The 21001-nt window shown below is 41.8% G+C and overlaps 1 protein-coding gene across 35 annotated transcripts in view; it reads left to right on the forward strand.

The window, feature by feature from the left end:
* Positions 1–21001, forward strand: part of KMT2C (lysine methyltransferase 2C) — a 291237-nt gene that overhangs the window by 83599 nt on the left and 186637 nt on the right. For 30 of the 35 annotated variants that reach the window (XM_070077273.2, XM_070077274.2, XM_051857078.3 and 27 more), the window contains one exon: positions 20629–20770. In XM_070077273.2, the coding sequence (XP_069933374.2) occupies positions 20629–20770 (142 nt within the window). The remainder of the gene's footprint in view (positions 1–20628; positions 20771–21001) is intronic. The other 5 variants (XM_070077277.2, XM_089299478.1, XM_070077276.2 and 2 more) reach the window with 1 other exon arrangement.

A 21001-nucleotide genomic window follows, 5' to 3' on the forward strand; every position in this document is an offset into this window, starting at 1 on the left:
GCTATCCCAGGCCATGGCTGAGAGCTGGATCGGAAGAGGAGCAGCTGGGACTAGAACTGGCACCCATATGGGATGCCAGCACTTCAGACCAGGGCTTTAACCCACTGCGCCACAGCACTGGCCCCTGAACTTTAATTTTTAAAATAGTTATTTGAAAGTTCACAGGAGCGAGAGCGTGCAAGGGACATGGGGGCGGAGGGAGGGGACGCAGTAATCTGGATTACTACCCACATTGCCAAAAGGCCAGGCTGGGTGAGGCTGAAGCAGGAGCTCGGAACTCCACCTGGGACTCCCATGTAGGTGGCAGGGTCCCAAGTACTTGGATCAGTCTTCACCGTTTTTCCAGGGACATTAGCAGGGAACTGTATCTGAAGCAGAGCAGTTGAGAGTTAAACATGCACTCTGATAGGGGATGCTGACAGTGCAACTGGAAGCTTAACCCACTGTGCCATAGTGCCGACTGCTGTATACTGAACTCTTAAGTAATTTCCATCTGTCTAGTTTGATGACTAGTAGTAAAATTTTAAAAATCAGTTCTCCTTTTCTACTTTCCCTCTTCTAAAATTATTTATTTATTTTTATAGATTTTATTTATTTATTTGAGATACAGAGTTACAGACAGAGGGAGGGAGAACTTCCATCTGCTGGTTCACTCTCCAAATGGCTGCAACAGCTGGGTCTCAGGTCAAAGCCAGGAGCTAGAAGCTGCTTCTGGGTCTCCCACGTGAGTGCAGGGGCCCAAGCACTTGGGCCATCATCTGCTGCTTTCCCAGGCCATAGCAGGGAGCTGGACTCCAACTGGTGCCTGCATGTGATGCCGGGGCTGCAGGTGGAGACTTAACCTTCTACACTGCCGGGCTGCCCCCAAAAACTCATTCTTATAGCCATACTTTTTCTTTGTCATTTTACCTATCACTAACAATTACTGCTTCATTTCCAAAATCTGTATTTCAAATATTCTGCCCTCTGACTTCCACCTTTTCTTCCACACCCATAGTTTCCAACTGGATCAAGATCTCCAGTTCAATTATCAATAGTGTTTGTTCACTCTTCCTTTTTCTTTCTTTCTAGTTCAAACTCTGTGAATCAATATTGTAGTCACCCTCTTGTACATCCTTAGCTTCCTTGCTGTTCCCCTCTGTCTTGTTTTTATGGTAGAACACAAATTTGGCCTTGTAGCAGCTGGACATACCTGGAAAAAAATCCATAATCTTACTTACTAGTGGTTTTATTTAAATCTGTTACCTCAGCTCTCAAGTGGATAAAGATTGCTAGTGTCCCTTCTCCTTTTTTCTTTTTTGTTTTTAAGATTTATTCATTCATTTGAAAGGTAGAGTTAGAGAGAGAGGGAGAGAGAGAGAGAGAGAGCTTTCATCTACTGGTTTACATATTGTTTTCAGCATCAAATCCTTCATTTTAGAAGAAATAAAACCAGTTATTTTTTTTTTAAAGATTTTATTTGTTTACTTGAAAGTCAGAGTTACACACAGAGAGAAGGAAAGGCAGAGAGAGAGAGGTCTTCCATCTGTTATTTCCTTCCCCAATTGGCTGCAAGGGCCACAGCTGCGCTGATCAGGAGCTTCCTCCGGGTCCTCCAAAGCACTTGGGCCATCTTCTACTGCTTTCCCAGGCCATAGCAGAGAGTTTGATTGGAAGTGGACCAGCTGGAACTTGAACCGGTGCTCATATGGGATGCCGGCACTGCAGGTGGCACCTTGATCTGCTATTGCCACAGCACTGGCACCATTCTCTTTTTACTAGAAATTTTTTTCTGTCATTATTGATGATCATTTCATCATCTTTTTTTCTGTCTTCAAAATTCTAACAGTTGCTCCCATTTTTTACTTTTCAGCTGATGATCTTTTTTATTTCAATGAAAAAAAAAAGTAGAAGTGATTGTAAAGTTCTACCTTCATCTACCCTCAAATTTACTTTCATGCTTGCATCTCAAGCCATATATTCTGTATTCCTTCCTGATTCAGTGGGATGAGGAGGATCTGTGGCTAACTAAGGCCGACTCTTTTGCTTGTGTCCTGGAGTTTATCCCTTTACCTAATTTGGACTTTGAGCTTATAGTGTTTTTTGTCCTTTTAGCAAAAATCCTTGAAGAGCTGTCTGTACCAACAGTTGCTACTTGTTCACCATTTTCTCATGAACCCACTCTAATCAGGCCTTCTTCCTCTCCTTATGCTAACATTTTTCTGATTATACCACCAATAATCTCATATTTGGCTCAGCCAGGTTTTAGTTTTGATTCTTCTTAGCCAGTATTGTTTCCTGCAGCTAACCACAGTCGGGTGTGAAGCTTGTTCATTTGTTTCTTTCTTGACTTTCAGGATGCTTCTGCTCAGCTCATCCTCTTATGCAGTAGGTGGTCGTCTTCAGTTTTTTCCTTTCTTTTTTGATAAAAGGACTTATTTTATTTATTTGAAATGTAAAGAGTAGGATAGACAGAGATCTTCCATCCATTGATTCACTCCCCAGATGGCTGCAACAAGAGGGGCTGGGCTCGCTGAAGCCAAGAACCAGAAACTCCATTTTGGTCTCCCACATGGGTGCAGGGGCCCAAATGTTTGGTCCATCTTTCCACTTCTATCCCAGGTACATTAGCAGGGAGCTCTTTAATTATTAGCAGTTGTATACAGCCTTTATCTTCAACTTGCTTCTAAGCATCTCCTGTTAGATACATAACGAGGATTTCACACTTAATAAATCTTCCTTGGACCTTTTTATTGTTATCCTAAAATTTTCAGCTCACCTAGTGTTCTCACCTCAGTAAATACTGTATATTGTTCAAGTTACAAACATAGGCTCTTTGTTGATTTCTCTTACTTATCATACAGCCCTCTGGAAAATCCTTTGTGCTTTACTTTACAATATATCCTGAATTCAACCTTTTTTATCTTCTCCACTGCTATCATTCCAGAATGACAGACTGCTGTTATTCTTTCCTAACCCAGTGTCCCTAAGTGTGCATCCCTGTATTTGCATAATGTTTCCCCCATTGTCGCCACTGTGATTCTCTAAACCCAATGTAAGAACCTTTTATTTCCCTGTGCCAACCATACAAAGCCTCTGGTAATATCTACAGTAAAACCCAAGGTCTGTACCTACTGATCATACTCACCTGTTCAACCATATCTTCTTTCCTTGTTATTTCTTGAGTGAGCACACATATTCCTTTCTCAGCCATTCATATGTTTTGTCTTTCCTTGGCTTATTGCCATGTCTCATTTAAGTCTCTGTTCAGTGGCTTTCTTCCTACAGAAGCCTTCCTAACCAACTTGTCTATGAAGCATTGTTATTACCTTCTGCTTATAGTCCTCTTTCTACTATTTAACAGATATAACATTATAGTCTGTATTTGTTTGTTATATACTTTTTCAATCTAGAATGTAAGCTTTATGAAGTTTAGAATTTGTCTTGTTCTTTAAGTAATTTAATCTTGTACTTTATCCCGAATACCAATTCTAGGCACATGGTAGGCATTCAATTCACTACTTGAAGTTGTGTTATATTCTTAAGTTTTCTTATGCTGCATACTGTGTAACAACTTCACAAAACTAAATTTCTCACATTTTTTTTTCTTGCCTGATGAGTAGTAAGCCTCACAAAGTTACTGTTTTCTCATGCCTTCTCCCATGAGAGGTCAGTGCAAATAAGGATAAATGTTTCAATAGATCAGGAAGATGATTTTTTTACTTTGGATTTTATACTTAAATTAAGTAAAGCCAAGTATATTAGTATTTGCTCTGTTGTCCTTGGATGGACCATTGTCCAGTTCTTTTAGTAAATGCAAAGAGCAAAGAGAATAGTGAAGGAAAAGATAAAGAACAACCTACAAATAAACCCAAGGAAAAAGAATAGTTCCATAAATTTATAGTTAATGTAAAAGCGAACTCAAATTTGCTGCATGGTTTTAATCTCTTTATGTGTGTCTCAAGATTCAAGGGTTTACTGAAAGCTTTTTTAAAAAATATTTATTTACATAGAGAGAGAAAGAGAAAAAGAGGGAAGGAGGGAGAGGTCTTCCATCCATTGGTTCACTCCCCAGGTGACCTTAAAGGCTGGAGCTACGCCGATCTGAAGCCACGAGCCAGGAGCTTCCTCTGGGTCCCCCACGTCAGTGCATGGACCCAAGGACTTGGGCCATCTTCTACTGCTTTCCTAGGCCATAGAGAGCTGGATTGGAAGTGGAGCAGCTGGGACTCAAACCGGCTTTACCCGCTGCACCACAGCTCTGGCCCCTGAAAGTTTTATTTTATTACTGCCAATTCTATACCTGACAATATGAGAATATTAATTATAAAAAGCATCCTATCTTAGTGGGTAGGTGGGAATGGGTAATCTGTAGTGGATACTGAGAGAACAGTAAGAGGGCCCAGCACTGTTGTATACCAGGTAAAGCCGCTGCCTGCAATGTTGACATCTCATATGGGCTGCTCCGCTTTCCTAATCCAGGTCCCTGCTGATGCACCTGGGAAAGCAGCACAAGGTGGCCCAAGTGCTTGGGCTGATCTCTGCACCCATGTGGGAAACCCAGAAGAAGCTTCTGACTTCTGGCTTCTGCCTAGCCCAGCCCGGCCATTGCAGTTCTATCAATATCCAGGATAAAGCCAGGAGCCAGGAATTCCATCTGGTCTCCTACATGGGTGACAGGGGAAAGCACTGGTCATCATCTGCTGCCTTCCCAGGCACATTACCAGGAACCTGGATTGGAAGTGGAGTATTTGGGACTTGAACTGGTGCTCATGGAATGCCCATGTTGCAGGCAGTGGCTCTATCCATTTTGCTACAATTCCACCCCCAATGGCTTTTTTCATTTTGTAATACACATTTATATTTCTTTTATGTCTTTGCATTTTTGATAGCTTATTTATGTTTAATATTTCATTTTCTGGTTGTACCAGATTATTCACCTACTAAAGGACATCTTGATTGCGTCCATGTTTTGCCAATTATGAGTAAAGCTGCTACAAACATGCATGTGCAGGATTTTGTGTAGACATCAGTTTTCAGATCATTTGACTAAATACTAAGTAGTTCAATTTTGAATTGCTAAGAATATGTTTAGTTTTGTAAGTGCCACATCATTTAGTAAGACTATATTTGATTTTTGCAATGAACACTAAACTCTCCCCCAAAATGGCTATATAGTTTCGCATTCTTACCAGCAATGAATGAAAGTTTTTGCTGTATATCTTTGCTGGCTTTGGCGTTATTAGTGTTTAGATTTTGACCCTTCACATAGATAGGTAATAATATCTCCCTGTTGTTTTAGTTTGTATTTCCCTGAGGTCACATAATATGGAAAATCTTTTCATGTACTTAACTGCCATCTGTATATCTTCTTTGATGATGTGTCTGTATTCTCAATGCTTCTGTCTTCTGAAAGAGATTATAAGGAATTGGCATAATTTCTTTCCTGAATGTTTGGTAGAGTTTATCAGTGAGCCTATCTAGGTGTAGTGCATTGTGTTTTATAAGGTTATTAATTATTGATTGAATTTGTTTAATACTTATAGGCCTGTTTAAATTGTGTATATCCTATCCTCAGAGTTTTGTTGGCAAATTGCATCTTTCAAGGAGTTTGTCCATTTTACCGAGGTTATCAGATTTGTGGGCATAGAACTGTTAATAGTATTCCTTGATTATACTTTTACTGTTTATGAGAACTGAGTGATGTCTGTTCTTTAATTTTTTTTTTAAAGATTTTATTTATTTCAGAGGTAAAGTTACAGACAGAGCGAGGGAGAGACAGAGAGAAAGGTCTTTCATCTGTTGATTCGCTCCGAAAATGGCCACGATGACTGGAGCTGAGCTGATCAGGAGGCAGGAGGCAGGAGGCAGGAGCCAGGAGCCAGGAACCACTTCCGGGCCTCTCACCTGGGTGCTGGGGTTCAACCACTTGAGCCATCTTCTGCTGTGCTTTTTAGGCTGCTGACAGGGAGTTGAATCAGAAATGCAGCAGCCGGAGCTGGAACTGGTATGCATATGGGATGCTGGCATTGCAGGCGATGGCTTAACCTGCTACGCAACAATGTCGGCCCCTCATCTTTGCTAATATATGGACTGGCCAAATACATTTTCCTGTGAGCACTGTTTTCCCTGTATATCAGAAGTTTTTGATGAGGTCCTTTCATTTTATTTTAGTCTAAAACATTTTAAAATTCCTTTTTAGGTTTCTTTAGATTATGTGTATTTTAGAAGTGTATTCTTCAATCTCCAGGTGTTTTTAGGTTTTTAAGTTACCTTTTTGCTACTGATTGTTTTTTAAGATTTTTATTTACTTGAAAGGCCGAGCAACAGAGAGAGAATGAAATACATGCGTGCATACACACACACACACACATACACCCCTTCCATCTGCTGATTTACTCTGCAAATGGCTATAAAACCCTGATCTGAGTCAGGCCAAAGCCAGGAGCTTGGAACACTATCTTGGTCTCCCACATGGTTGCAAGGACTCAAGTACCAGGACCATCTGCTGCTGCTTTCCCAGACACATTACCTATAGTCAGGAGTTGAAATGCACTCCGATACAGGATGCTCATGTTACAGTGGTGGCTTAACCCATTATGTGGGCTTCTAGTTAATTCTGTTGTGGTCTGAGCAGACATTGTATGATTCTTATTCTTTTAAATTTGTTAATATATGTTTTATGGCCCAGAATGTAAGTTTGAGAATAATGTGTATTTTTTTGTTTCAAGATTCATTCATTTATTTATTTCAAGGGCAGAATGACAGAAAGCAGGATTGGCGGTTTAGAGAGAGAGACAGAGAGAGAGAGAGAAAAAACGTGCGTGTGTGTGCTTGAGAGTGAGGGGGAACACACACTTACGTCTGCTGGCTCACCCCCAAATGTCCACAAGAGCTAAGAGCCTGGAACTCCGTCTGGGTCTCCCACATGGGCAGCAAGGACTCAAGTACTTAAGCTATCATCTGATGCTTTCCAGGCACATTAGCAGAGAATTAGCTAGAAATCAGGGTAATTGGGACTGGAACTATCACTCCAATATGGGATGTGGGTATTGCAAGTAATGGGTTAATCTGCTGTACGACAACACCTACTCTATTGGTTGTTATTGGATGAAGTCATCTATAGATGTCAGTTATGTCCATTTGATTGATGGTGGTTGCTGTTGAGTTCAGCTATGTTCTTAATTGTCTGCTTGCTGGATCTATTCCTTTTTTTTTTTTTTTTAAAGATTGTTTATTTGGAAGTCAGAGTTACAGAGAGAGAAAGATTACACACAGAGATCTTCTGCCTGTTGGTTCACTCCCCATATGGTGTAAGGCCAAATTCAGGAACTTCTTCCAGGTCTTCCATATGGGTAGCAGGAGCCCAAGCACTTGGGACATCTTCCACTGCTTTTCCCAGGCCATTAGCAGGGAGCTGGATTAGAAGTGGAGCCGCAGGTACATGAACCTGTGCCCATTTGGGATGCTGGTGTTACAGGCAGTGGCTTTACCTGCTATGTTATAATGCTGGCCCTGCTAGAATCTGGTTGCAAAATAAAGGTGTTAATGTCTTCACCCATAATAGTGGATTCATTTCTTTCTCCTTTCAGTTCTTTTGAATTGTTGCATCACATATTTTGACACAGTTAGGTGCTTTATCTTTTTGGAGAATTGATCCTTTTTTCATTTATTAAATGCCATTCTTCATCTGTGATAACTTTTTTAAGGTTTATTTATTTATTTGAAAGGCAGAGTTATAGAGAGGCAGAGACAGAAAGAGAGTATTCCATCTGCTGGTTTACTCCCCAAATGGCCACAACATCTGGAGCTGTTATTATCTGAATCCAGGAGCCAGGAGCCTCTTCCAGGTCTCTTGTGTGGGTGCAAGGGCCTAAGGACTTGGGTCATCTGCTGTTTTCCCAGGCCATAGGAGAGAGCTGGATTAAAAGTGGAACAGCTGGGACTAGAACCAGCGCCCATATGGGATGCCAGCACTGCCGGTGGTAGCTTTACCTGCTGTGTCACAGCCCCAGGCTCCCCCAACCCCTATAACTTCCTCTGTTTTGTCTAAAATTTGCATAGCTTCTACTGCCTTTTTTTTTTTTTTTAAGATTTCTTTATTTATTTGAAAGTCAGTTACACACAGAGAGAAGAGACAGACAGACAGAGGTCTTCCATCCGATGATTCATTCCCCAATTGGCTCTAACAGCTGGAGCTGTGCTGATCCGAAGCCAGGAGCCAGGAGCTTCTTCTGGGTCTCTCACGCTGGTGCAGGGGCCCAAGGACTTGGGGCCATTTTCTACTGCTTTCCCAGGCCATAACAGAGAGCTGGATCAGAAGAGGAGCAGGTGGGACTAGAATTGCTCCCATATGGGTTGCTGTGCCACAGCGCCGGCCCCCACTGCTTTCTTTTCATTAGTGTTAGCATGGACTATCTTTCTCTATTTACTTATAACCCATATGCGTCTTTATATTTCAAGTGGGATTCTTGTAGATAGTGTATAGTAAGATCTTGTTTCGTGATCCACTCTGTCTTTAACTTGGTGCTTTTAAACATCGAAGTGATTCTTGATAGGGCTAATCTGCTATGTGCCATATTGGTTACTGTTTTCACTTTGTTACCTTTGTTTTCCAATTTTTTGCTTTTTGTGGTTTTGATTAAATTTTGCATAGCTCTGTTTTCTCTTCTTTCTTAATTTATTAGTCATAGTTTTAAAGTAAACCTTTGTAATAGTTTTCCTAGCATTTGTGGTAGCATTTACAACTAAACAGAATAAAAGAAGTCAAGAATTTAATTGAGATTTTAAATTTTACTGTCTTCATATACTCCGAGAGGCTCTTCCTTTCTTGATTGAATTCCAGCTTTCTGACCTGTATCATTTTGTTCTCTTTTAAGAACTTAATATTTTTGGGGCCCGGCACTGTGGCATAGTGGGTAAAGCCACTGCCTGCAGTGCCAGCATCCCATATCGGTGCCGGTTTGAGACCTGGCTGCTCTACTTCCAATCCAGCTCTCTACGGAGGCCTGGGAAAGCAGTGGAAGATGGCCCAAGTCCTTGGGCCCCCGTACCTGTGTGGGAGACCTGGAGGAAGCTCCTGACTCCTGGCTCCTGGCTTCAGATCAGCTTAGCTCCAGCCATTGCGGCCAACTAGGGAGTGAACCAGCGGATGGAAGACTCTTTTTCTCTCTGTTTAACTCTGACTTTCAAATCAATCAATCAATCTTTTTTTTAAACAATTTATTATTTTTAAAGGAGGTTTTTTTTTTTAAACTTGACAGAGTTAGACAGTGAGAGAGAAAGTCAGAGAGAAAGGTCTTCCTTCCGTTGGTTCACCCCCCAAATGGCTGCTACGGCTGGCGCTGTGCCGATCTGAAGCCAGGAGCCAGGCACTTCCTCCTGGTCTCCCATGTGGGTGCAGGGCCCAAGCGCTTGGGCTATCCTCCACTGCCTTCCTGGGTGACAGCAGAGAGCTGGACTGTAAGAGGAGCAACCAGGACTAGAACCCAGTGCCCTAAAGAAGTTTTTAAAATATTTATTTATTTGAAAGAAAGAGAAAGAAACAGATTTTCGATTCTCTGGTTCACTTTGCAATGGCTGCACCAACTGGGGCTGGGTCATGCTGAAGCCAGAGAGAGTGGGAACTACATCGTTGTCTCTCACATGGGTAGCAGGGGTCTAAGCAGGAACCTAGATTGGAAGCTAAGCAGCTGGGCCTTTAATTGCCATTTCAGTATGACATGTTGGCATTCCAAGTAGCTTATTAACTACTGTGCCTAATGCCTACTCCTTTCTCTCAACATGTTAAATATTTCATTCGCTTTCTGCTTGCTTGCATATTAAAAAATGTAATTCTTCGGGCCAGGCATTGTGATATAGCGGGTTAAGCCACCACCTGTGATGCCGGCTCCCATATGAACACTGGTTGGTGTCCTTGACTGTTCAACTTCTGATCCAGCTCCCTGTAAATGTGCCTGAGAAGGCAGTGGAGGACTCCCCTGAAACCACTTGGGAGTCCCCACAGAACCTCCTAGCTCTAGGCTTTGGCCTGGCCCAGCCTTGGCTATTGTGGCTATCTGGGGAGTGAACCAGTGAATGGAAGATCTCTTTCCTTCTCTGTAGCTCTGACCTTCAAATAAAAAAAAAAAAAAAAAAAAATGTAATTTTAAGGTTTTTTTGTCTTTCAAGAGTTTTTCTTTATCTTTTTTTTTTTTTTTAAGATTTATTTATTTGAAAGTCAAGAGTTACACAGAAAAAAGAGAGGCAGAGAGAGAGAGGTCTTCCATCCAATGGTTCACTCCCCAGATGGCCTCAACGGCTGGAGCTGCGCCATTCCGAAGCCAGGAGTCAAGGGCTTCTTCTGGGTTTCCCACGTGGGTGCAGGGACCCAAAGACTTGGTCATCTTCTACTGCTTTCCTAGACCGTAGCATAGAGCTGGATTGGAAGTGGAGCAGCTGGGTGTTGAACCAGTGCCCATATGGGATTCTCATGTTCTTGTGCTTCAGGCCAGGGCATTAACCCGCTGAGCCACAGCGCCAGCCCTTCTTTATTTCTGTATTCTGTGCTTTATGGTATGACTAGGTGTAGTTTTGGGCACTTACATGGTGTTCTCTGAGCCTTTTGGATCTGTAGTTTGGCTTTGTACTCTGACATTCATCTGAGAAATATTTCTTCTTTATGTTTCTGGTATTCCTGTACATGTACCTTCTATAGCTGAATTTGATTTTTTTTTTTTTGGTGTAGTTAATACACTTGACTTAATAAGATAACTTACATAATTATCAGAAGAAAGAAAAACATGTTTATCCAGTTTGTTTTTTTTTTTTTTTTTTTTTTTTTTTTTGACAGGCAGAGTGGAGAGTGAGAGAGACAGGGAGAAAGGTCTTCCTTTGCTGTTGGTTCACCCTCCAATGGCCGCCGCGGCCAGTGCGCTGCGGCTGGCGCACCGCGCTGATCTGAAGGCAGGAGCCAGGTGCTTCTCCTGGTCTCCCATGGGGTGCAGGGCCCAAGGACTTGGGCCATCCTCCACTGCACTCCCTGGCCACAGCAGAGAGCTGGCCTGGAAGAGGGGCAACCGGGACAGAATCTGGCGCCCTGACCGGGACTAGAACCTGGTGTGCCGGCACCGCAAGGCGGAGGATTAGCCTAGTGAGCTGCGGCATCGGCCCAGTTTTTTTTTTTTTTTTTTTTTAAAGATTTATTTGAAAGTCAGAGTTGGAGAGAGAGAAGAGAGGCAGAGAGAGAGAGAAAGAGGTCTTCCATCGTTCACTCCCCAGTTGGCTGCAACAGCCGGATCTGTGCCGATCTGAAGCCAGGAGCCATGAGCCAGGAGCTTCTTACAGGTCTCCCAAGTGGGTGCAGGGTCCCAAGGACCTGGGCCATCTTCTAATGCTTTCCCAGGCCATGGCAGAGAGCTGGATCAGAAGAGGAGCAGCCGGGATTAGAACAAGTGCCCATGTGGGATGCCTGCGCTTCAAGCCAGGGCATTAACCCACTGCACCACAGCGCTGGCCCCTAACCAGTTTTTTAGATGTGTTTCTTATGTAGTTTTAGTGTGATGGAAGCATGAAAAGTATTGTCATTTTCTGGAGGGAAAGTAAGTCCAGAGAGAGGAAATTAATTTTTATTCTAAGTAATGATTGATTGAAGCATAGAACAAGAAGGCATACATAGTTTTTGGATAATTAGTAGATAAAGAATAGCAGTGTTGACAATTCCTAATTATGAGTAGATCTGAAAGATTTTGTTTCTTTTCCTCTTTTGAAAAATTTTCAGGTCTGCTTAAGGATTTATTTGCTTTAAATTACAGTATATAATCAGCTAGTTAATTAAACAACCAATTGAACCTTAAATAATTAATTGAATTACAGTTATAAAGAATTATTTAACCTTTGAGGGAAATAATTTCATAATTGTCCTAAATCAGAATGTTTTATTTCCATTAACTTGGCTAGGAGGTAAATGTTGCCTTCAGTTTACAGTTGTGTTTGGGGCAATAAATAAATAGAGAAAATTATGTATTTTCATCTCAAGATCTTCACATTCAACAAATGATTGCTCACAACATGTTCTTGTAAAACTTAATATTTCTCTTTAACATTGATTTATTGATAAAAATTTGTTTGCTGTTGTCGTATAATATGTCAGGCAGTGAGTGTGAAGTATGAAGAGGCACATACAGACATTGGAGTTACACAAACCAGACTTTGAATCCCTGTTTTTTCCCTGTTAGCTTTGTGATCTTGAGTTTAACTTTTAGACTCTAGTTTCTTCTTCTTTTAAATGCAGCCAATATATCAGATAATTGGTCTTTTTTTAAAAGTGAAGATCTGAGGGAAAACAATTAGGCATACTTTATTGATTCATTCATTCATTCAAGATTATTTATTTGGAAGTCAGAGTTAGAGAGGCAAAGAGAGGCCTTCATCCGGTGGTTCACTCCCCAGATGCCCGAAATGGCTGGAGGTGTGCCGATCTGAAGCCAGGAGCCAAGAGCTTCTTCTGGGTCTCTCACGCGGGTGCAGGGGCCCAAGGACTTGGGCCATCCTCCACTGCTTTCCCAGGCACAGTAGTAAGAAGCTGGATTGGAAGTGGAGCAGCTGGGACTTGAACTGGCCCGCACATGGGACACCACTGTTGTAGGTGGTGGCATTACCCGCTACACCACAGTGCTGGCCCCAGGCAGGTTTAGAGAGGCAGAGTGAGAGTGAGAGTGAGAGTGAGAGTGAGAGAGAGAGAGAGAGAGAGAGAGAGTTCCTTCATCCACTGGGTCACTCCCCAGATGACCGCAACAGCCTGAGTTGCACCGATCTGAATCCAGGAGCTAGGAGCTTCTTCAGAGTTTCCCATGTGGGTACAACGGCCTAAGGACTTGGGCCATGTTCCGCTGTTTTGCCTTGCAATAGCAGAGAGCTGGGTCAGAAGAAGAGCACCCTGTACTTGAGCTTGTGCTCCATTACTTCCTGTAATACATTTTAATAATTTGGGGCTTGGCATGAAAAGGTAGATATCTGGATAAGATGGGCAAGTAGGAATGTAGAATATTATGTGATGTAGATAGAAATAACCAGAACAAGAACCACGTACCTATACTTACTTAAAGCATAAGATTAAATGCTCTTTATCTATAATCTTTTTTGATCCGAAAGACAGTTTTATAGTTGGAGATATTATCTTTTAAGTGATATGGAAGCTGAAATTGAGATGAGGTTAAGTTGGCAAGATCACATTGAGGCAAATAGCTTTTATTATTAATTTAAGCTTCTCACGGCATTGAAGTCTTTAGGATTAAATAACCATAGGAAGTGTAAAATTAAAGGTTTAAAAGAGAATAATAATGCAATTATGTAAGGGTAGAGGTCAGATGTACTTCATCTTTTGTTTCCCCAAAGATGATATCTTGACATATATGTGATTCTGTTCCTGGCTAGAAACTTTATTACATGTGATAAGGTTCTTTAGTAGTGTAGTTAGCACTGCACATGTGCCACCTAGTGGTTAGAGATTTGTTACAGGGAGTGACTAAGGATAAAAATTGTACCCTTCTTCCTATACCTGTGGTTGGAGCGGCCTCCACCTTTCTGGCTTTAGAGTATTTTATGACCCGGTGACATTGCCACTATTTCAGGTCAGATTCAAAGGAAGGGGAAAAGATTCACTGGTAAATATCATACTGAAGTTTTTTAAATGTCAAAATTATCTGCTCCAGTTTCCACAGTTTTGGACCACAATCAGTTTGAATGAATAGAACCTCATGAAAGACAAAAACTCTGCTAAGTGGCCAAGTTGCAGTGCCTGGACTGTTCTATTGGTGAATGGTTGACTTCTTCCTTTGGCAAAGCATCGGCTTGTGTTTGTGCATTTTTAGTAAACAACCACTGACATCAAGACTGTTCCCTGCACTTAACACGGAGTTCAGAGTCATTTCATCTAGAGCATCTCTTTGGCAGATAATGCAATATCTTATTTACTTATTTTACCAAATAAAGAGTAACAGTTAAAGATGGGTTACCCTTACACAGGGATACCCACTTTTGTTTCTGTTTTGTAGCTGAAACTACTCCAAAGGAAGCAGTCCTAAGATGCCATTTTTTCGTTGAAGATGAAAAAAATCAAAATAACAAACTCTAAACAAAACATAAAACCCAAACTCATAATCCCTACTGTTTGTTTAGCAGATTTAGGTTAAAGTCATAGACAGAGCCAGTAGAATTAGTAGCTAGGATGAAGTTTCAACCTGCCTTATTATCATTCTTTGTGGATCAGGAACCTGATCCTGTATCTCAGATCAGTCAGTAAGTAGATCATGCACTCATACACACGAACACAAACAAAATTTACTGTAGTCAGGATCTGCCCCCCCCCCCCCCAATTGTAGGAAACTTAATTTCATGAGGTCATATATATAGAACCTACCACCTTACCATTAAGGTTTGCTTCACTATTCCTTTGCCTTATTCTATTGACTGATTGAGAGAGAATGAGACAGATGTAGATGGAGGGAGGGGGCCATCGTCATGGTGCAGCAGGTTAAGCCACTGCTTATGTTGCTGGGATCCCATATTAGAATGCAAGTTTGAGTCCCAGCTCTCTGCTTCTGATCCAGCTTCCTGCTAATGCACCTAGGAGGGCAGCAGTGGACAGCCTAAGTATTTGGGCCCCTGTCAGCATAGTAGGAAATACAGGGTGGAGTTCCTGGCCCTTGGCTCCTGGCTTTGGCCTGGCCCTCTGCTTTGCCCTTCAAAGAAACAAATCCTTAAAAAAAAGAAGAAAAGGAGAAACCTCCTATTTGTTTCCCCTTACATGGAAGCAGTAACCTCATCAGAAACATTAATTAGTGTTTTCTTTTTAAAAAAGATGTATTTATTTTTAAGGAGTTACAGCAGTGTGGGGGACAGAAAGAGAGAGAAATTTTTGATCTGCTGTTTCACTCAGAGCTGGGCGAATCCAAAGCTCATTGTAAGCGTCTGAGAGGCACTGTTCTCATTCCTCCTTTTCATTTCTCATTTCTTAGTCGAACTCTTACCCTTTTTTATTACTCGCATTAAGAATGTTACAGAGAAAGGTATATCCTACATGTGTTCAAGGTCTTTTTGAGTAGAAATGAAATGCTTACATAAAGATATTTTTATATATGTTCATTTCATAGTACCGCATAATAGGCAGGCAGAGAGTACCTTTCTAGCAGAACTGTATTCTTTTCTGTCATTGGTTATAAAAATTCCAGGCATCACAAAATAACCTCTGGCTTTTCCCAGATACTTCCTTAGAGTTACACCCTCTGTAGGCACAGTTTGCTTTCTGAATTATTGCAGGTCACAGTTATATCAAGTACTTTGATTCTGTATAAATTGAGTCAATTGATTTTCAAGCTCCAGTATCAGTATATCATAACCTGATGACCATATAACTTAGTTTACAATTTTATTATGGCAATTTCTCCCTCCTGTTACCAGTTTCTATGTTAATTAATGTATGTGTTAAACTACTGTGACAGAGCCTGCATAACACACTAGTGGCTTCAATAAAGCTAATTAATTTTTCTGTCATATACTGTTTTTTTTGTTACAAGGTACAGGCTGATAAGGTGTCTTTGTTCCACTTGGTTGTTTATTGACCCAGGTTTCTTCTGTATTTTCCTTCTGCTATTCTCTGGAGTGTTGTCTTCACAGGCATCATTCTAGCTAGGTGGCTGTCATGTCCATTCCAGTCCGTAGGAAATGGGGAGCATAACTTCGTCTAGAACAAATAGTTTCCTTTTAGGTGATGGAAAAGTTGCAGTCATTTCTGGTCATATATTCTTTGTATCTATCTACTTATTTACTACACCATTTAGTCTTCAGTGGCAGTCTCATGAGATATATGGTAGTTTTCTCATTTTATAGATGAGAAAAAGAGAGATGACCTTTACATATTATTGGGTGGTTAGTAGATGGGAGAACTGATACTTGGAAAATAAGATCTTTATGACTCCAAAGTCTGCATATTTATCCATTATAACTCCAAAGACTGTATTGATCTATGTCTACATGCATATAAAAGGTGGAAGAACATTTCACCAAGGGGAAGATGGTCCTGGTGTGAACAGAAATATTTGGATGGTAGAAGTCCTGATAATGGTCTCTGGATTTTTAGTTCTGTTGCCATTGATAGTGTTGTTGAGAATAATTGTCACAGTATTATGAGTGCATATTAACAAAGTTCAGTTGAGGGGAAGATGATAGAGTTCAGTCACTCCATTCTGTCATTTTGTGAAGTTTCATGGTGGAAGGGAGGAGCTTCAGGACTGCAAGATTTTTTTTTTTTTTTTTTTCCAATGGGTTAATGAAAAAAGTTCAAAATAACTCTCAAGTTAGAAAAGAAGGTTCCCACCAAGTGGTGGAATTGTATCATGACCACTTGTGGAGGTGTAAATTTTTTTTAAGATTTTATTTATTTCTTTGAGAGGGTAGAGTTAGAGAGAGAGAGAGAGAGAGGGAGGAGATGTCTTCCATCTCCTACTTAACTCCCCAAATGGACACAGTGGCCAAAGCTGAGCCGATTCTAAGACAGGAGCCAGGAGTTTTCCCCGGGTCTCCCATGCAGGTGCAGGGGCCTAAGCACTTGAGTCATCTTTCGCTGCTTTCCTGGGCCCTAAGCAGAGAATTGGATGGGAAGAGGAGCAGCTGGGTTGCAAACAGGCACCCATATGGGATACTGGCACCACAAGCAGAGGCTTAGCCTACTGTGCCACAGCACTGGCCCTGGTGTAATGTCTTTTTAATCTAGTAATAAAATATGAAAGAGTGGATATGTCATTTTTAATAGAAAAGGAGAATGATTTTACGAATAATGGTGTTTAAAAATTATCAGCAAGTAAGTTTCTCCTGGGAAAGTATAGAGAAGGGAATTTAAATAGTTTGTGGAAAAACAAAATTAAAAGTTTATGTTGGCACAAAAATTTTGAAATCCATAGTTTTTTTTTTTTTTTTTTTTTTTAAAGATTGATTTCTTTATTTTGAAAGAATTAGGATGAGGCAGAGATTGAGATCTTCCATCCACTGGTTCAGTACCTAGATGGCTGTTGCAGTGGCCAGGGCTTGGCCAGGCTAAAGCCGGGAGCAAGCGCTTCATCCAGGTCTTCCACATGGGTGGCAGGGGCCTGGATAACTAGGCCATTATCTGCTGCCTTTCCCAGGCCATTAGCAGAGAGCTGGATTGGAAATGAAGCAGCTGGGACATGAAGTAGTGCCCATATGGGATGCCATCATTGCAGGTGTCAGCTTTACCTGCCACACTACAACTTTGGTGCCTTATGAAATTAAAAAAAAAAAAAAAACAAAAAAAAAAAACAAAAAACCATCTTCCACTGCTTTCCCAGGCTGTAGCAGAGAGCTGGATCAGAAGTGGAGCAGCTGGGACTTGAACAGGCACCCATATGGGATGCTGGCACTGCAGGTGGTGGCTTTATATGCTCCGCCACAGTGCCAGACCATTATGCAGTTTTTAAGGTAATGTACACTTGGGGCAGGCATTGTGACACAGTAAGTAGCTAAGTGTGCCAAAGCTACTGCTTGTGTTGCCACCATCTTGTATCCGTGTGCTGGTTCAGGTTTGGGCTCTTGTGCTTCCCATCCAGCTTCCTGCTAATGTGTCTGGAAGGCAGCAGATAATGACTCTAGTATTTGGGTCTCTGCCACCCATGTGGGATCCTAGCTTGGACCTGGCCCAGCACCTGCTGTTGCAGGCATTTCATAAATGGAACCAGTGGATGGAAGGTATCTCCTCTTCCTTTGCCCTCCCTCTCCACCACCCTGTTACTCTACATTTCAAATAAATATCTCAAAAAGTACATTGTTGTAAGTGACAATAGTAGCCATTCATCCATCCCAAAACAATTCAGAGTTTGGGAATTTAACCTTGTCAGTAGTCTTTTTTCAAATTATTAACTGGAGAAAAATGGGTGCCATTCTAAGTTTTTTTTTTTTTTTTAAAGATTTATTTGTTATTTATTTGAAAGTCGGAGGTACACACAGAGAGAGAAGTGGGGAGGGGGGGAGGGAGAGAGAAAAGGGGGGGGGGGGTTCTTCCATCCGCTGGTTCACTCCCCAGTTGACCACAATGGCCGGAGCTGCACTAATCTAAAGCCAGGAGCTTCTTCCGGGTCTCTCATGCCAGTGCAGGGGCCCAAGGACTTGGGGCCATCCTCCACTGCTTTCCCAGGCCATAGCAGAGAACTGGATTGGAAGTGGAGGGTCTTGAACAGGCACTCATCTGGGATGCTGGCACTGCAGGCGGCAGCTTTTTGCCTGCTTCGCCACAGTGCCGGCCCCCATTCTAAGGATTTTTAAGATTAGTGAAGATGGCCGGCGCCGCAGCTCACTAGGCTAATCCTCCGCCTAGCGGCGCCAGCACACCGGGTTCTAGTCCCGGTCGGGGCGCCGGATTCTGTCCCAGTTGCCCCTCTTCCAGGCCAGCTCTCTGCTGTGGCCAGGGAGTGCAGTGGAGGATGGCCCAGGTGCTTGGGCCCTGCACCCCGTGGGAGACCAGGAAAAAGCACCTGGCTCCTGGCTCCTGCCATCGGATCAGCGCGGTGCGCCGGCCACGGCGGCCATTGGAGGGTGAACCAACGGCAAAGGAAGACCTTTCTCTCTGTCTTTCTCTCTCACTGTCCACTCTGCCTGTCAAAAAAAAAAAAAAAAAAAAAGATTAGTGAAGATTAGTGAAGAACGTCACAAGGTGGTGAGTCAGGACTGGGAGGTGGATCTCTAATGATTTTCTATGGAAACCCTTGCAAAACAACCTTGCTGTTGTTGTGGTAGAGGACTCTGGTGAAGCTTTCTTGGGTGTTTTTCTGCTAAAATTTTGGTTATCTTTCTAAAAAAAACTCCTAATAAGCAGATGTTATTGTTCTTTTACATTTCAGAAAGTCAACAAGCAAAATGCCTTGAGAATTCCAAAACAATGTGGCTATGACCTTTGCTGTTGAGTGGTCTTCTTTAGCTTTGATGGGACCACTTCTACCTCTTAGTAGCCATTGCTTTGATTGTGCTTTGTCTTCGGAATTGTTCTGGTAAAGCCATATATGGTCTCTGTTATAGCTTTTCAAAGAAATGTTTCATGATCTTGATTCCAGTTTGAAAAATCACAGAACTGGGTCCAGCAGTTTTAAGTTTGTTCAGCTTTAATTTTTCAGTCGTTATTGTGTATTTTAAACCAATTGAAATGTCAGTGATGTTGGCTATTGTTTCTGTTGTTTGCTGTTGGTCCTCTTCAATTTGGGCACAAACAAGATTTTCAGTTCAAATTGATATGGATGTTCTGCTGCAGGCTTCATTTTTCCAAAAAATTTTTAAACTTATTTTACTTGAGAGACAGAACCAGTGCCCTTTTACTGATTCACTTCTGAAATTTCTGCATCAACCAAGGATAGGCCAGGTGAACGATGGGAACCAGAGCTCCATCCAGGTCCTCCTCATGAATGACAGGGACAGAATTACTACAGCCATCAGATGCTGCTTCCCAGAGTGTGCAATAGCAGGAACCTAGAACTGGCAGTGGAGCTGGCAATGGATCCTAGGCCCTTGATGGAGTGTTTGGGTATCTCAATTGGTCTCTAAGGGCAAAACCAAATGCCTGCTCCCAGGCTTCATCTTAAAAAACTTCTCATCCCTTCTTAGAATGAGTTACCCGTTTGTAAACTGGTGATTTCTTTAGGGAGGAGTCTTATTCTTCCTGTGAACTTTTTGTAAAGCATCAGTGTTCTCCCTGTTGTTCCACCCAAGCTTCACCATGAATTTGATGTTTGATTTTGCTTCAATGTCAGAAGAATTCATGTTGTTCTGATACTGGCCCTTTTCAAAACTGGTATTATACCCTTATTAATACTGCAAACTACATGATTTTCTTTTTTTTTTTTTCTTTTTTCTTTTTTTTTTTTGACAGGCAGAGTGGATAGTGTGAGAGACAGAGATAGAGAGAAAGGTCTTCCTTTTGCTGTTGGTTCACCCCACAATGGCTGCTGTGGCCAGTGCACCGCGGTAATCCGAAGAAGCCAGGAGCCAGGTGCCTCTCCTGGTCTCCCATGCGGGTGCAGAGCCCAAGCACTTGGGCCATCCTCCACTGTACTCCCAGGCCATAGCTGAGAGCTGGCCTGGAAGAGGGGCAACCGGGACAGAATCTGGCGCCCCTACCGGGACTAGAACCCAGTGTGCTGCTGGGGCAGGTGGAGGATTAGCCTATTGAGTTGAGGCGCCAGCCATGACTTTCAAATATAACCAGTGAGAACAGATTTATTTTAGTGCCCCCCGCCCCCAATTCAAACTCATGCATAATTTTTCGTAACACATTTTCTGTGAACTTTTTGAAGACTCCCATGCATTTGTTCTATATATCAGTTGCTATAAATCTTTAAAATAAGATACTTAATAGTTATTACTAGGGTGGAACTTTTGAGTCAATTCTAATTTGGGCACAAAGAAAAGCCTGTTATATTATTTCGATTATCATTTTGCATTAGAGAATAAGCATAAACAGTGCCACTAATAACACACAATCTTTTCCTTTAGAGTGAAGTGTTAGCATTTGTTGTCTGATTCCTTTTTCTCTATAATGTATGTGTTATAGGTAGACTCATCAGTGATTAGTATAAGCACAAAAATAACTGGGTTCCTTTGCTCACTATTTAGCAGAAATCAAAGAACAGTCTGCAGAAGAGGATGCTGAAGCAGAAGTGGATAACAGCAAGCAGCCAGTCACAGCTCTTCAACGACCTATGTCCGAGGAATCTGCAAACTCCCTGGTCTCTGTTGGTGTAGAAGCCAAAATCAGGTCAGAGAATAAATGCAGTGCAATACAGATTAAAGACAGGAAAAGGGGCAGTGAATTGAATGCAGAGAAAATTCAAGGAATATGATGGAATGTTATATATCTTTATGTAATGTTATATATGGAATATGAATGGAATATTATAATTTGGTGCTTTAAATTTGAGGCTGGTACTTTTGCATGTAGTTAGTGCAGTGTATTTGTGGGCTTGGTTTGGTTGTCCCATACCAATAT

This window comes from Oryctolagus cuniculus, chromosome 7 (assembly GCF_051225735.1).
Source record: "Oryctolagus cuniculus isolate XC-2025 breed Fujian yellow rabbit chromosome 7, ASM5122573v1, whole genome shotgun sequence".
Taxonomy (NCBI): Eukaryota; Metazoa; Chordata; class Mammalia; order Lagomorpha; family Leporidae; genus Oryctolagus; species Oryctolagus cuniculus.